At 67.6% G+C, this 15481-nt stretch overlaps 7 protein-coding genes across 7 annotated transcripts; 3 read left to right on the top strand and 4 right to left on the bottom strand.

Moving 5' to 3' along the window:
* Nucleotides 1–378: 378 nt before the first annotated feature.
* Nucleotides 379–1968, top strand: RHOBADRAFT_45182 (uncharacterized protein; the record flags this gene model as incomplete). The annotated part of the gene is made up of 1 exon (XM_018414558.1): nt 379–1968. A coding segment is annotated over one exon (1590 nt), but the record flags the coding sequence as incomplete, so codon positions are not given.
* Nucleotides 1969–2755: 787 nt separating this feature from the next.
* Nucleotides 2756–3998, bottom strand: RHOBADRAFT_16367 (uncharacterized protein; the record flags this gene model as incomplete). The annotated part of the gene is made up of 5 exons (XM_018412310.1): nt 2756–2959; nt 3031–3227; nt 3297–3535; nt 3621–3722; nt 3874–3998. 5 exons carry the CDS (start codon nt 3996–3998, stop codon nt 2756–2758), a joined length of 867 nt encoding a protein of 288 aa, XP_018269940.1.
* Nucleotides 3999–4487: 489 nt separating this feature from the next.
* RHOBADRAFT_16423 (uncharacterized protein) lies at nt 4488–6195 on the bottom strand (the record flags this gene model as incomplete). The annotated part of the gene is made up of 4 exons (XM_018412314.1): nt 4488–4644; nt 4726–4889; nt 4964–5847; nt 5904–6195. Coding segments are annotated over 4 exons (1497 nt in total), but the record flags the coding sequence as incomplete, so codon positions are not given.
* Nucleotides 6196–6888: 693 nt separating this feature from the next.
* RHOBADRAFT_54481 (uncharacterized protein) lies at nt 6889–8507 on the top strand (the record flags this gene model as incomplete). Its single annotated transcript, XM_018417334.1, has 6 exons — nt 6889–6935; nt 7050–7614; nt 7681–7773; nt 7839–8109; nt 8181–8267; nt 8344–8507. 6 exons carry the CDS (start codon nt 6889–6891, stop codon nt 8505–8507), a joined length of 1227 nt encoding a protein of 408 aa, XP_018269942.1.
* Nucleotides 8508–8619: 112 nt separating this feature from the next.
* Nucleotides 8620–10192, bottom strand: RHOBADRAFT_54482 (uncharacterized protein; the record flags this gene model as incomplete). The annotated part of the gene is made up of 6 exons (XM_018417335.1): nt 8620–8813; nt 8899–9421; nt 9494–9663; nt 9738–9850; nt 9943–9997; nt 10066–10192. The coding sequence occupies 6 exons, from the start codon at nt 10190–10192 to the stop codon at nt 8662–8664; spliced, it is 1140 nt and encodes a 379-aa protein (XP_018269943.1). The 3' UTR covers nt 8620–8661.
* A 109-nt stretch (nt 10193–10301) lies between these two features.
* On the bottom strand, nt 10302–11990 carry RHOBADRAFT_54483 (uncharacterized protein; the record flags this gene model as incomplete). The annotated part of the gene is made up of 3 exons (XM_018417336.1): nt 10302–10634; nt 10710–11769; nt 11843–11990. 3 exons carry the CDS (start codon nt 11988–11990, stop codon nt 10514–10516), a joined length of 1329 nt encoding a protein of 442 aa, XP_018269944.1. The 3' UTR covers nt 10302–10513.
* Nucleotides 11991–12640: 650 nt separating this feature from the next.
* RHOBADRAFT_54484 (uncharacterized protein) lies at nt 12641–15479 on the top strand (the record flags this gene model as incomplete). The annotated part of the gene is made up of 10 exons (XM_018417337.1): nt 12641–12855; nt 12956–13014; nt 13102–13286; nt 13383–13602; nt 13682–13780; nt 13884–13996; nt 14070–14148; nt 14218–14291; nt 14359–14476; nt 14545–15479. 10 exons carry the CDS (start codon nt 12644–12646, stop codon nt 15435–15437), a joined length of 2052 nt encoding a protein of 683 aa, XP_018269945.1. The 3' UTR covers nt 15438–15479.
* Between the last annotated feature and the right edge of the window lie 2 nt (nt 15480–15481).

Genomic DNA, 15481 nt, shown 5'->3' on the forward strand with positions numbered 1-15481 from the left:
CCTGTTCGGCAGCTTTAATACATCGGGGGTTGCTTGGAAAAGAAATATTAAGGGAATTTTAAGTATTATACTGGGACGGGCGTACAACCTTGAATAATCATACTTTTCAATTAAAGTAAGAACGGTAGGGTAATCCACGGGATTTGTTAATCTCTCCAGATCTAGATCATTAAGGTCTTGGTTAGGTTCTCAGGTCATTTTCTGCCAGTATGTGAGAAAGGAGATCGGTCTAAATATATAGAGAAAGCCGACCTCAACTCATGCATCCTCCTGGTGCCACAAGGTGGGAAGGGTTAAGTGGTCGTTGATTTAAGAGGTACGTGAGTTGGGTTCAGTAGGACCTGTCAATACACCCCCCCCCCCCCCCTCCTCCTCCAGCTCGCCCGCGCCTTCCGCAACAGGCTCGCCCTCGCGTCGTACAAGGCCTCGCGCGGCTGGCACGACGTCGGCCTCGACACGATCGAGCCGCACCTCGAGCAGGAGGCTCAGCGCCGCAGCCAGGGCCCTGTCGCCGCTGCTCCTGCCGCCCAGCACTACCCGTCGCAGCCCCTCGCGCACCAGGCCTACGCGCCGCAGCCCCACCAGCCCGTCTACCAGCAGCAGCAGCAGCAGCACGAGCACACGCCCCAGTACGACATGCATGCCGTCCTCGGCGCGCCCTCGCCATCGTCGCACCCGCACAAGCGCGCCCGCCTCGACGACCCGTACCAGCACGCGCGCTCGCGCCCTGCGCCCCAGCAGCAGCAGCAGCAGCAGCAGGCCGACATGTACAGCGCGCACAGCGTGTACGCCCCGCCGCCACAGCCGGTGCACACCGTGTCGCCGTACTCGACCGCGAGCGTGTACCACCGCGAGCCCGCCGGCTCTTCGTCCTCGCGCCCGCCGTTCGCGCCCCAGCCCGACCTCGCCGCGCCCTCGACGGCGCCTCCCGCCGCCGCAGCAAGGAAGCAGCGCGCCTCGGCGAGCGCAGCGCCCGCGGCGGGTGCAGCGTCGCCCTCGTCGCGCGCCGGCTCGTCGCGTCCGCGCCGCGTCCCGTCCCGGCGCTCGTCGCCCGCGAAAGGGCCGGGCAGCAGGCCGGGCGAGGCCCTGTCGAGCTCGGACCCGACCTTCTCGAGCTTTGTCGACGCGGCGACGGCGCTCACGGGCATGGCGAGGGCGCCGAGCGACCCGTCGAGCCAGGGCAGCGGGAGCGACGAGGGTGGCGCCGGCGGTGGATCCCGGTCGGCGGCGGCGAGGGGCATGGACGTCGACGGGCACGGGCAGGGTGCGGACGACAGGGGCGAGGTCGAGGACGGCGGCAGGAGGGCGCCGTTCGCTCGTCCGGCGACGCCCGAGCGGCAGATTGTCAAGCTCGACGGCGTCGGTGCGCCGGGCGGTGGCAGCGCCGGCGCCAACGACAGCGGCACGGCCGAGGGCGCCGCTGAGCTCATGCTGTACCTCGCCGCGTCGCCGTCGCCCGTCCAGAGCCGCAAGGCGCCACCGACGACGCTCGGCGACGGCTCGGGCATCAAGGGCCGGCGGCTCTTCTCGGGCATGGGCATGGACGCAGGCGACGACGCGTCGTCGGCGGCAGGAGCAGGCGGCTCTGGGCAGGACCCGGGCAGCATCTTTGGCGGCGAGCTCGGCGGCGCGCACCCTGCCGGGGCGCTCGATGCGCCCTTTGCGACGTCGTCGACCGCGCCCACCTCGTCGACGACGGCACCGTCATCTGCGCCCCTCGAGCCCGTCAAGAGCGGCGGCGCGACGAGCGGCCCGAGCGGCGTCTTTGGCGGCGGCCCGAGCGGCCCTGCGACGCCCGGCCGGCAGCGCCAGCCGAGCCTCGGCGGCGCCGCGAGCTGGGAGCTCTTCATCAACGCGAGCCCGAGCCCGAAGCGCGGCGGGGCGAGCGGCGGTGCGGGTGCGGCGGCGGGCGCGGGCATGGCCTCGACGAGGGGCGCGAGCCCGCCGCATGCCGCCATCGGCGCGTGAGCGTTGCGCATTCTCTCGACGAGGGTACTCGAGGGTCGAGGGTGCAGGAGGAGCAGAGCAGGGCTTGTTGATAGAGCGTTCTTGAATCCCCTTTTCCCGCTCGCACCTTCTTGCCAACGAGCAGCATCTCCTTCCTCAGTCTCTCTCTCTCTCGTTCTCGCTCTCGCGTGAGAGACTGCTCGTGTGCACAGTCTGATATGCGCAGTCTAGTCGTGACAACAATGCTCCTCGCTACAGCGCGACTTGGCTCGCTCGCCGCCCTCGTTCATTCGGCCGGCGCGTTGACGCCGACGTCAAAGACGGCGAGTACAGCCTGCCTGAACGTCGCGACGTTGTAGTCGATGAGGGCGGCATGCTGGTCCTGCGTGTGGGGCCGCAAGAGGGCGACGAGCGAGAGGTGGCTGCGCGACAGGACGTTCTCGTTGAGCGCACGGTCCCGCCGAGAGAACGAGAGCGATAGAGAGAAAGAGGCAGACGCACTCGTTGATGCTCCACTGCGCGATTGTCGCGCCCGTCCCGAGGCGCACCTTCGAGTGCGGCAGCCTCGCGCGCCCACTGCTCCTCCGCTGCAGGTCCCCTCCTCCCGCCGCCGCCCCGCCGGCGACGCTCGAGGGCCGGCTCCCCTCCGGCCCTGCGTGCGCCGTGTTCGACTCGCGCCGAGACGAGGATTCGGAGCCGCCAACGCGGCCGGTCGTGCGCGAGAGGGTTCCCGAGCGCGAGACGGGGAGGTCCGGTTGCGGCGAGGCGGCAGTGCTCGAGGTCCTGCAGTACGCGAAGAACACCCTTGTCAGTGCCGAGCGCGTGTGGATGAGGCGCGAGAGTCACGGAGAGAGAGAGGGTCGACGCACTCGTAAAGCTGGGTCAAGTCGCCGACGAGGTCGAGGTAGTCGGCGCAGATGACGTACGTCTGGTTGTCGAGCGGCGCCGAGTCGGTCGCGATGTAGATCTTGGACGACGTCTCGAACAGGAACGCCTTGTCGATCGAGCATTGCTGTCGAGGACGCAGGCGGTCAGGCTCGAGAACGGGCGGGACGACGAAGAGGAGGGAAAGAGGGGGCGTACCGAGCACAAGAGGTCGAGCAGTCGCTCGAGGGAGGCTTGCTCAGGCACGAGCTTCTGGATGACCTTGGACAGCGCCTCGTAGATGGACGTGTCGAACACGGACGTGAGGTGGTAGAAGACGTTCATGTTGCTCTCGAGTTGCGGCGACATGTCGAACAGCTCCTCGGTGAGGCGGTCCCGCAGATTCTGCAGCGTGTCTGGACAGGAAGAGTCAGTGACGGTGTCCTCGAGCGAGATTTACGTAGAGAGGGAGAGAAGGGACGCACCGAGCCGGTAGTCCTCGGACATGCCGTCGACCTTGTGGAGGAAGATCTCGAACTGGATGCCCGGGTTGGCCGTGTACGCCTTGTGCATCGTGACGCTGAGCTTGCGGATCATGTCGTGGAGCGTGCTCTGCGCGTCGAGGACGAAGATGACGGCGTCGGTGTCCTCGAACGAGAGGTTGAGCTGCTCCGGGTCGAGCTGGCCTCCCGGGAGGTCGAACATGCGCATCGACAGGAACGAGCTGGGTGCGGGTACATGGTCAACTAACTCTCCTGGTCGTGCAGGCTGGGTCGCGACGAGGAGGGGAGAGAGCGGTCGAGACGCACTTGATGTCGTCGAGCGACGACTTATTGGTGCGCTCGATGAAGAGGGTATCGCTCGGCGCCATGCCCTCGAAGACGACCTTGCGGATGCTCGACTTGCCCGCACTGCGGCACAGGGCAAAGCGGTCAGGTGGAGTTTCCTCCTCCCCACTTGCCGCTCAAGTCCGGCGTGGGCGAGAGAGTCGCGCGCTCGTGCTGGCGCGTGCGTGCGTGTGACGCGGTGGTGCTTGGGGATTGAGAAGGGAGAGCGACGCACCTTCTTGGCCCCATGAGCAGCACCCTGGGCTTCCTCCTCCCCCGGCCGTCCACCTCGTCCGAGGCCGGCTGGCCCTTGCTCCCGCTCGCCGTGCCGTTCTGGTGCTCCAGGCCGGGCACTGCCATCTTGTTGGTGCCGTACGAGGGCTGCGCGTGCCCGGTCGAGGATGTGGACACCACGCGAGAGGTGGACGGCTGGGCGAGCGATGAGGGACGACGGGCAGGAGGACAGGTCAGTGTGGGCCTGCTGGCGGACCGAGAGGACTGCAGCGGGACGCACCTGCATGCTGGCGATCTCGAGGCGCTCGCTGGTGACTGTCGGCGAGGCGTGTGGTACCAAGCTGGCGCCGAGTGCCGCTGGCGCGCGAAGAGACGCTCTCCTCTCGCTCGCAGTCGCTCGTTCGTAGCTCTCGGGTGCCTCAGACAGGCTGCTGTGCAGCGCATCGGCAGGACCTGTTGCTCGAAGCGTTGCTCGTAGAGGGAGAGCGAGGAATCAGCGGGCCGCAGCGGACGGACCTCTCTCGCTCGAGTCCTCTCGGGCGACTGGCACGAGCTCTCCTCCTTGAACGACGACGAGAGAATGCTCCTCGCTATCTACAGTTGCATCGCCTCCGTCTAGTCGACCAACCGGAAGCTGATCGTCGCGAAGCACTCCTCCTCGAGCGGACCCTCCTGCCCGTCCGGCCGAGGCGCGAGGCGAGTCGACCGCAGCGTGTACCGGATCGGCATCTTGGTAAAGTGCTCGGCGATGTTCATCTTGACGGGCCCGATCCTGCGCGGCGGCGTGACGAGTCAGTGCGACGTCGCTTCGAGCGGCTCCGAGAAAGAGGCGAGAGGGAAAACGAGGACGCACGAGAGGTCGAGCGTGTTGAGGTCGCAGAACGGCGCGTGGAACGACGCGGCGTAGACCGTGTCCGGGTCGTACGTGAAGCCCTCGCTGTCCTTGCGGCAGAAGTACTTACGCCGCTGCGCGACCGTCCGAGGATGCGACGGGTCGAGGAAGACAAAGTTGGTGTCCTGCAGGCGCAGCACGCTTCGTGAGTCCTCAATGACCGAGAGGAGAGGACGAGAAAGAGAGAGGCAAGACGCACCTCTGCTGCGTCGACACTCTCGTCGGCGAACCGCCACGGCCCAAGCTCCTTTGCGACCTCCTCGCTCGCCCGGTACGCGCCAACGTCGCTCTGCGCCCTCTGCAGGCCCGCCCGCTGAGCGCCCAAGAGCTCGTCCGCCGAGACGACGTGCCCGTGAGCGTCGTCCTTGGTCGACGACGTCTCGAGCGCCCCGACGAGCGACGACAGCGAGAACTTGCCCCACTTGCTCTTCTTCTTCGGCGTCGACGAGCCCGAGTGCGGCGTCGACTCGACGTCGTCCGACTTGGGGATCGCTGCGCCCCACAGGCCTGCGCCGCCTGCGCTCGCGTCGGCAGAGAACGGCGGCGAGTCGGACCGTGCGGGCAGGGCGTCGGCCACTCTCGGGCGCGACGAGGCGAACGAGGTGCCGAGGATGAGGGACGAGGGGCGCTGACCCATGCCTGGTCGTGCTGGCGGAGCGAGGGAAGAGGAGGACGTGGTCGAGGTCGGCGGCGCAGTCGGGGTGCTCGAGCCGCTCGGCGGCAGCAGCTCCGAGTGCTCCTTGAGGAACGCGTCGACTCGCGGGTCGCCCTTGAGGCCGAGGAAGCTCCAGTGCGGGCGCTCGACCCACTTGTGCTTGTCGTTCATGGCCTCGGTCGGGACGAACGAGGCCTGCTCGACGCCGTCGGCGGCGGACGAGTCGTGCGAGAGGACGACGGCGCGCGACAGGGCCGACGGCGACGGGTAGGCGCTGAACGTGTGGACGCAGGCGGCCCACGGCGACATGATGAAAGGGCGGCCGTGCGCGGGGCGAAACTCGTAATGAGTGGCCGGGTCTATCCACTGCGCCACCTTCATGCCGGCCTGGAAGGGACCCATCGGGAACGAGTCGGGCAGGTAGTCTGCTCGGGGCACGAGTCAGTCCCGTGAATCTGGGCAGACGAGGGCGGACGGGACGGACCAAAGTCGGAGCCGAACTGGACCTCGCTCGCCGAGTAGGGCTTGACGCCGGCCCTCGCACGGAACTTGCCCTCGATCAGGATGGCGAACTTGCGCGAACGACCCTCGAAGTAGACGGCGTCGGGCTTGGGCGGCGAACCGTCGGGCGTGACGCCGTTAAAGTCCTTGACGAAGACGGTGACCCGGCCGACGAAGTGCGGCGTCGAGATCTCGGTCGGTCGAGACGGCTGGTTGACCCAGGCGGTGCTCATGTGGAACCGGTCAGGCCCGACGGCAACTTCTAGTCGAGGCACTGCGAGGCGTGCGGACGTCAGGGAACGGCGCTGCGAGGAGGAGGAGGAGGGAGCGAGAGGAGCGACGCACTGATGCAGAAGGCGAGGGGGGAGGAGCCAGTCTAGATGCAGTCGATGTAGCGTCCACAGCAAGGTGTAGAGCGAGCAGAGGTGGGTGCAGGAGAGAGAGAGAGAGCGGCGAGACCGATCTGCTGCTCTCGAGTGATGAGCCGCTTCGGCTTGTTGCGGGGCGACGGGCGATCCTCCTCGGGTTTCGCAAATCGTAGCGGCACAGCTTGGAGGCAGCTGAGGGGCGAGTACGCAACAAGTGGCAGCAGTGCGTAGCTGGCGAGGTTCGAGCGCGAGCGGCGTGGATGTGCAGTGGGAGTTTCGCGACTCGCAGCTGGGAGACGGTGCGCACTCGTGCGAAAGAGAGCCGAGAGACGGGCGGAGCGTGTGAGCCGGACGGAGGGAGAGATAGCGAGCGTCGGCCGCGGAGCGAGGAGACGGCCGACGCGGACGAGCTGGGCGGCTTGGAGCTGCTTCGCTTCTCTCTCGCTCCAAGGCTCTGTCCACCCGCGCTACCAGCTCAGAGCACTCTTCAACACTCGCCACGCACCTCGCTCGGCCCACGCACAGCCACACCCTCCCTCGACCTCGTCCTCCTCCCCCCGCTCTGTCTCCATCGTCCCGCCCGCCCCGACACCCGCCAGCATGCCCGCAACCACCCGCCCGCTCCTCGTCGATGTCCACACCCACATGTGCGTCCCACCTCTCTCTCGCCCGCCCTGCTCGTGAGCCAGCGAACCCTGACCTCGTCTTGCCCCCCTCTCTCCCTCCTCTGCCGTCGCGCTCCCTCGCTCCGACCTCGACAGCTACCCGCCGTCGTACATGGACCTCATGAGGCGGCGAGAGCAGATCCCCAAGGTCATCAAGGACACGGCCGGCAACGAGATGGTCGTCCTCCTCAAGGAGGAGGAGGGCAAGGGCGCCAACAGCAAGGGCCGCCCCGTCGGCCCCCAGTACTGGGATCGCGCCGAGAAGATCAAGTTCATGGACACGCACGGCATCGACGTCTCGGTCGTGTCGCTCGCCAACCCCTGGCTCGACTTTCTCACCCCCGCCGAGGCCGTCGACGCCGCGCGCCAGCTCAACGACGACATGCAGACCTACTGCGAGACGTTCAAGGCCGACCACGCCGCCGCCGACTCGACGTCGTACTCGGCCCAGACCGGCAACCGCCTCTTCGCGTTCGGCTCGCTGCCGCTCGTCCCGGGCATCTCGACCAAGCAGGTCCTTCAGGCGCTCGACCAGGTCAAGGGCCACAGCTACCTGCGCGGCATCGTCATGGGCACCAAGGGCATCGGCAAGGGCCTCGACGACCCCGAGATGGAGCCCATCTACGAGGCGATTGCGGCGTCGGGCCTCGTCGTCTTTGTCGTCCGTCGCCTCTCTTCCTCTCTGTCTCCTCGCCGCCCTCGACTGACCTCCTCTCTCCTGCTGCAGCACCCGCACTACGGCATCGAGAATGCGTTCGGCGAGCAGGACAACGGCCATGCGCTCGCGCTCGGGCTCGGCTTCCCCTTCGAGACCACCATCGTGCGTCCCCCTTTCTCGTCCCGCTCTCGCCCCAAGACCCGCCCTGACTTTGTCCTTCCACCCAGGCCATCGCTCGCCTCGTTCTCGCCGGCGTCCTCGACCGCCACCCGACGCTCAAGCTCCTCCTCGCGCACTCGGCCGGCGCGCTCCCGGCCCTCTCGTCGCGCCTCTCGTCCTGCATCGTCCACGACCCGCACGTCAAGGACCGCCTCCAGCACGACTTCCGGTACTACCTCGGCCAGATGTACTACGACGCCGTCACGTACGGGCCCGAGGAGCTCGCCCTCACCGAGCGCGTCGTCGCGAGGGCCAACAACTACGAGAGCAAGGACGAGCGTGCGTCCCCTTCTTCTCTCCTCTCGGCGCGACTCGTCCGGACGACCCTGACGAGCTGCTGTGACCTGCAGAGCTCGCGTACGTCGACCGCGTCAACGAGCGGCGCGACTTGACGGCGCCCGAGGGCGTCTTCCCGGGCACGGACCGCATCATGTTTGGTGCGCCCACCTCTCTCTCTCTCTCCTCTCTCGCTCTCTGTCGGTTCCCGCACTGACCTCAGGAGCGACCTCGCAGGCACCGACCACCCGTTCTTCCCGCCCCTCGAGGGCCAGGGCGACCGCTGGAAGAGCGTCGACGAAAACCTCGACGCCATCGCGGGCGTCGCAGGGTGGGGCGACGCCGAGCGCGCTCGCGTCATGGGCGCGAACGCGGTGGACCTGTTCGGGCTCGAGGTCTGAGGGGACGCGAGAGGGCGACAGGGTCTGAGCGCCGGGTTTTTATAGATGTGCAGGTCATCGGCCTTTTCTTTCGTGCTCCACGCGCTCTCTCCTCTCTCGCAGTCAACCGAGAGATCGCGGAAAAGCATGCAGTACAGCGAGAGGAGAGGGCAGACTACAGGAGCGGACTCTTGATCGCTCGTCTCGTGAGCCTCCTGCGGCGCGACTGGGCCCAAACGGCGACGCCGGCTTTGTCGCCCTGCCCGGCCTGCACGACGAACGGCGTCGAGCTGCGAGTGCCGTCGAGGTGGATGTAGGTCCAGCCGTCTGCGTGCAGAGGAGACGAGGTCCGTGAGATGTTGTCCTGGGAGGAGGTCGAGAGAGAAAGAGAGAGAGAGGCAGGGTGACGCACCAGCATCAACAGCTCCGTCCGCCGGTGCCGTGTCCTCCCACTCGCCGAGCCACCTGAAGCCAGCCGGGAGCTCGCCGCCGACGATGGCCTCGTTCCCCCACACCTCGCCCTCCTTTGCGCCCGCCGCGCTCGCTCCGGGCGCCCGACTCTCAACTTCGAGCCTCTGCACCTCGACGACGTCGCCCTCGAGCTCGTCGTCGCCGAGCGCGTCGTCCTCGAGGAGCCGGCGCGTCGCCTGCTGGCGCTGCTTGCGCGCCTGGGGGGTCTGGAGGCGCTCGGTCGCGTCGCGCACGAACGTCTGGGCGAGCGGGTGCGACAGGAGGAAGGCCGACTCGCCGATGACGAGGAAGACGAGGCGCCAGGGAATGAAAGGCGCGACGAGGGCGAGGACGAACGACGAGACGACGGCGGCCTGGAGGAGGGCGCGCGTGAGGCGCTCGTCGCGCCACGACACGAGGGGCGCCATCGAGCGCAGGGCGTCGGACAGGTCGGCGACGCGGCCCATCATGATCTGGATGTTTTGCTGCGCGACGCGAGGGAAGCGCGGGTCAGCCAAGCGCTGGCGAGGAGAGGCGGAGGAAGAGGCGAGGCGCACCAGGTTCGAGAGGTAGTCGACCGACGAGTCGGGAGGGTCCTTGGCGAGCAGTGTCGGCCCTTCTTGGCTGTCGGGAGGGGGCCCGCCGGCGCGCTTGGCGTGGTAGGTCGACAGGAGGATCGAGACGAGGACGAGGTTGGGGACGAAGATGACAAGGGATGGCCAGTAGCCTGCGAGTGCGCATCAGTACCGAGTAAGTACCCGCTCCGGAGGTCCTGGGAAGATGCAGGGAAAGATCACGCACAGAGGAAGGCCCACGAGAAGGCGAAGAAGAGCGTCTTGGCCGGGTCCTCCCACCGCAGCACGGCCTCGACCGCATCTTGCGCGACAAAGATCGGGCCCGACTTCTGCACGAACCTGTGTGTAGAACGGGCTCACGCAAGGTCAATGCTCGAGCTCAACGAGGAGGAGGAGGTGGCCGAGTGGGGCGGCCGTTCGAGGCGACGCACCGGCGAAAGTTGACGGTCGTGCTGCCGAGCGAGAGCGCTTCTTTGCTGCCCTGGACTGTGTGGGCACGGCGGTGGATCAGTGCCACACCCACGAGAGGCCGAGAGAGGGAGAGCGAGGCGCACCGGTCGATGGTCCTCCGGCCTTGAGGACGGCGCCGACGAGGAGCTCGTCGAGGCTGCCGAGGCGCAGCGAGGGCAGCAGAGACTTGTCTGGCGGTGCTGGTGGCGCGCTCGCAGTCGCGGCGGCCATGGTCAAGCGTGTGAAGGGAGCAAGAGACATCGGCGACGTCGACGTCTGAAGCCAGTCGAGTTCCAAAGCCGGCCTTTCTCACGCTCAACAGCTCTCGCGCGCATGGCAGGACGGAGAGGTAACAAAGACGTTGCACAAGGGGAGAGATCGCTAGAAAGAATAGGGACGAGAGAGAGGGGAAAAGAGGCCGAGAGGGAGAGCATCAACACCGAGGCCGCACACTCGCCGCGCAACGCGCACCGAGAGCGACCTCCATCCGGCCCGCACACACGCACACCCGACCGACCGAGCGACGACCGGGCTGGCGCCGAGCGTCCTCCTTTACTTGGCGCACGAGCAACCGGCGCGAGCGGCAGCCAGCTCGGCCTGGAGCGTCTCGTTGAGGCTCTGCAGGCGAGCGATCTCGTCCTGCATCTCGGCAATGTGCTGGGCCTTGCGCATGCTGCAGAAGAGGGAGGCGGCGAGTCAGGGTCGGGCCCACGACGAGGAGAGGAGGGAGGAGAGGGATGGGACGGACCGAGACTTCCTCGCAGCGAGCGTGTTCGAGCGGCGCTTCATCTCGATGGCCGTGAGCTGCTCCTCGTCGAGGTTCTCGGCGTCGATCGGGTCGGGCTGCGTCTGGGGCAGCTCGGGCGCCGGCGTCGCCGACGACATGGAGCGCTGGCGTTTATTGACGATCGACGCCGCGTACTTGGCCGACCCGGCGCGCTTCTTGCTCGTCGCCGACTCGGTGAGGTAGTTCTTGGGCAGCGTCGGCGCGTCGAGGTCGATCATCGGCTTCTTCGTGTTGCGCACGCCGGTGAACTTGTCCTTCTTGAACGACTGCTCGGGCATGGCCTGGGCCGCCTCCTTGCGCAGCTGCGCGACCGACTTGCGCTTGCCCGACGCCGTGTGCGTCGCCGTCTCGACGCCGACCGTGTGCTGCGGCGCGGGAGCGGGCGCAGGCTCGGCGACGGGTGCCGCGGCCGAGGCGCTGGGCTGCTCGGGGGCGGCGACGGCGGCGGCGATGGCGTACGCGTCAAACAGGGCCGACTCGTTGCGGGCCAGGGTCGGCGGCGACGCGAGGATGACGGGCTTGACGTCCTCCATCGGCGACGACGTCGCGAGGCCGTTGCCGACCGGCGGGAGGGCCGGGAGCTGCAGGTCCTGCGGCGCCCACTGCGACTCGGCCGGCATGGCGAACGACGCCGCCGTCGACGACGACGTGAGGAAGTCGGCGCCGGGCGCCGGGGCGAACAGGCTCGGGTACTCGCCCGCCGCCGAGTGCGACAGCGAGAACGACTCGAGGAGGGGCGAGTCGAACGACGACAGGAGCGGCGACGTAAAGTCGGCCGACGACATGGCGAGGTCGAACGGGCTGCCCGACAAGGACGACGCGAACGACGACGCCGGCGACAGCTCGAGGTCGAGGGGCGAGTCGAGCAGCGAGTCGTCGACGGGGCGGAGCGCGCCCATGGGCGCACCTTGGACGCCGCCAAACGCGGTGCCGAACTCGGGCGTCGCCTCGGGGACGACGATGCTGTCGGTGTTGTACGACGAGAAGTCGAGGAAAGCCGTCAGGTCGGCGGCGGCCTCGTCTGCGCAGAGGAACGGGTCCGAGTCAGTCTCGTCGTTTCTCTCGCGCACACTCGAGCGAGACGGGCGACGCACCAAAGGCGCCCTTTGCCGACGGCTGAGCGTTGAACATGTGGGTGTACTCGTTCATGATCTTGCGGGTGACTTGGCGGGTGCGGTGTGCGGGCTGGACGGGCGCGGTGGCAGGCGAGGTGGTGCGGGCGGTCGGGTTGGCGACGGGCATGGTGATGGCGGTCGTGGTGGTGACGGGTGCGACTGGCGGGAGGTCGGTAGATGCTCGTGGGGCGGATCTAGGGGCAGGGTTCAGGTGTCGGGGTGGGGCACGGCGGTTGTGCGATGGCGAGGTTCATGTTGGTGGTGCGTGTTGGTGGTTGGGGGGAAAGACCTTGGACTGCAGGGCCGGGTAGTAGAGGAGGGGGAGAGACTGTGTCAGCACCGCGCGGTGTAGATAGGCGGCGAGGGAAGCGGGGGAAGAGGGAGGAGGAGCGACGAGGTTTTTCACTCACTCTTTGATTGTGCGAGTTCTTGGGGGACGAGGGGGAGCGCTTGTTGTTCGAGGTTCCGGGGTGCGCTTAGCAGGCCATGGTGGCTGGGATAGGCGGGTAGGTGGTCTGGAGTGGGCGCGGTGAGGGGTGAGAGAGAGAGAAGAGACGACGGCGCGGCGGCGAGCGAGTTGACTCTGGAGCGATTGCGCCATGACTGAAACCCCGACTTTCGCCTCCGCGAAGCAGCTTTTCTGCCCCCGCCAAGCCGGGGCCTCTCGCCCGCTAAACCTTTCCGGCAAGGAGCACCGAGATTAGGCGGTTTCGTCGCGCTCTCGCCGGCCGCACTTAAGCACAACAGCTCGCCGTCCTCGCACCTCACCAGCGCCGAAGGATGCGCTTGCACACGGTAGCCCTCGCTGCTACCTTGGCCACCTCGTCGCCGCTCGTCGCCCTCGCTGCGGCCCTCCAGCTCCCGTTCGCCCCACCCTCCTCGCTCGCCGACTCGAGCCGAGCCCTCCAGCAGCCCGACTCGACGCCGCCGGTCGACTATCCGTACCGCCAGCTGCCCTGGGGCGAGGTCAATGTCCTCGCCACGACCGACACGTGCGTCCACCTCTCCTCCCTCGGTCGTCCTCGAGACGTGGACCTCACCGGCCCCCACATGCCGACGCCTCTCCCTGTCGTGCCTCCTACCGCAACGCAGGCATGGCTGGCTCCTCGGCCACCAGCGCAACGAGCCGAGCTTCAGCGGCGACTGGGGAGGTGAGCTCGCACGTTGCCCTCGCACCTCGCACCTCGCACGACGGCTCACCCTGCTGACCCTGTGCCGCGCGCACCCTGCGCCCGCAGACTACTACTCGTTCGTGCAGCGCATGAAGGAGGAGGCGCGGCGGCGAGGCGTCGACCTGCTCCTCGTCGACGCGGGCGACCGAGTCGACGGCAACGGCCTCGTCGACGCCGAGCCGTCGCCGCATCCCAAGGGCTACACGGCGCTCGAGATCTTCAGCCGCGTCCCCTACGACGTCGTCACGACTGTGCGTGATTGCTCTCACTGTCCATCTCCCTCGCCGCGACCTGACCTCGACCTTGCTCTCCCTCCCTCTCTCCCCACCTCGCACCTCCGCACACAGGGCAACCACGAGCTGTACAAGTACCCCGTCGCCTCCTACGTCTCGACCGTCATGCACGACAAGTTTGGCGACCGCTGGGTCGTCAGCAACGTCAACATCACGGCGCACGACGACGTGTCGGGCCGCGAGGTCGAGCGGCTCCTCGGGAACCGCATGCGGCGGTTTGAGACGGAGCAAGGGCGCGAGGTCGTTGCGTTCGGGCCCCTGTTCGACTTCAAGGGTGCGTCACTCACTCTTCTCCCGGCGAGCAAGCCTCGCAGCGCGACTCGGCGACTGACTCACCTTCCTCCCTTGCGCAGCTCATGCGGCCGGTCTCGCTGTCCAGGCGCCGTCGCGCATGGTCAAGGAGCCCTGGTTCCGCGAGGCGATCGCTACAGCGCCCGACATCTTCTTGCTCGGTCCGTCCCTGCTCGTCTTGCCCTCCCCGATCGTCCGCACGGACCGCTCGCGAAAGCTCTTTCTTCGAGACGAGCCTGACCCTCCTCGTTCTTCCTCTTGCAGTCGGCCACATGTCGCTGCGCACCGAGCCCGACTCGGAGTGGAGCGCCGTCGTGCGCGCCATTCGCGAAGTGCACCCGACGGTGCCGGTCCTCGTCTTTGGCGGCCACCACCACGTGCGTCCTCGTCTCCCTATCTCTCGCCATGGTCCTTCGCAAGCAGTCACTGACTCGTTTCACATCCTCGAAGATCCGCGACTGCGTCCAGGAGGACGAGTGCAGCATGAGCCTCGCTGCGGGTCGGTACTTTGAGACTGTCGGATTCATGAGTGCGTCGCCCTCGGCTCTCTCCCTCTCTCTTCCCCCCCTGGTCCCGATCTGACAAACTTGTCGTACAGGTGCGAGCGGCCTCAACGACTCGAGCAAGCCGCCAACGTTCAAGCGCCGGTACATCGACCAAAACCGCAACTCGGTGCGCTCGAGCCCGTCTCCTCTCTCGCCCTCTCTCGTACGACGCTCACCCACGCTCCGCCATGCAGTACGAGTACCACGTCGGCAAAGGCTTTGACACGCCCGAGGGCAAGGCGATCACCAAGGAGCTGAGCGAGACGGCCCGGCGGTTTAACCTGACCGAGCAGTTTGGCGTGGCCCCTCAAGGTCCGTCTCTACCTCTCTCTCGCCCCCCTCTCCAGTCAACTCTCGACTGACGCTCGACTGCCGCACAGACTACTTCTTGCACCGCTTCCCGCACACCGACCGCCGCTCGATCTTCCGCCTCCTCACCGAGTCGGTCCTGCCGCAGCTCATCACTCGGCCCGACCGCCCTGCGGCGCCGTACCTCGTCCTCAACACGGGCAGCATTCGTTTCGACCTGTTCAAGGGCCCGTTCACTCGCGGCGACCAGTGGCAGATCCTCCCGTTCGCCAACAACTTCCTCTTCCTCCCCTCGGTCCCGAGGGCCCGTGCGGCCAAGCTCCTCCACCACCTCAACGTCGTCGGCGAGCACCGCCTCGCGTCGACCGCCTCGGCACTTACCTCGGCACTTACCTCGGCGTCGGCGCCCGAGACGGACGAGGAGCGCGCGTGGCTCGCGCAGCAGAGCGCCGACGTGCGCCTCGCCGCCGACGCCGCCGCCCTCGAGCACGCGCACAGGCGCGCCTCGTCGCCGCCCCTCTCGCCCTCGTCGAGCTCGTCGAGCGCGCACGACGACGGGCGGTGGCGCATACGGCGGGCGTCCGAGGGCTACGTCACGCGCGACGCGTGCGGCGGGTCCGACCCGGTCGAGCAGCTCGGCGACGACACGCTGCACCGGTCGTACCGCTCGGCGCGCCAGCCCATCTTTGTCTCGACTGCGCTCCCGGGCGCTTCGAGCATCGGCGCCGAGGCGGGCGGCGAGGCGGCGGCGGCGGCGTCGGCGCAGGAGGAGGAGAGCGGGCCCGAGCCCGGCGTCGACGTCGTCTTCTTCGACTTTATCGCGATCGACGTCGTGCGTGGGCTCAACGCGCTCGGCGGCAAGGAGGACGGCGGCAGGTACCGCCTCGACGAGGTCGAGCGGTACGTCGAGTGGGTGTCGGCCAACACGCTCCTCGAGGAATATGCCAAGCGGGCGTGGTCGTAGACGCCACCGAGCGAGAGGACGTGTATTTACCGTCGAGACGTTCA

This window comes from Rhodotorula graminis (genome assembly GCF_001329695.1).
Source record: "Rhodotorula graminis WP1 unplaced genomic scaffold RHOBAscaffold_9, whole genome shotgun sequence".
In the NCBI taxonomy this organism is placed as follows: domain Eukaryota; kingdom Fungi; phylum Basidiomycota; class Microbotryomycetes; order Sporidiobolales; family Sporidiobolaceae; genus Rhodotorula; species Rhodotorula graminis.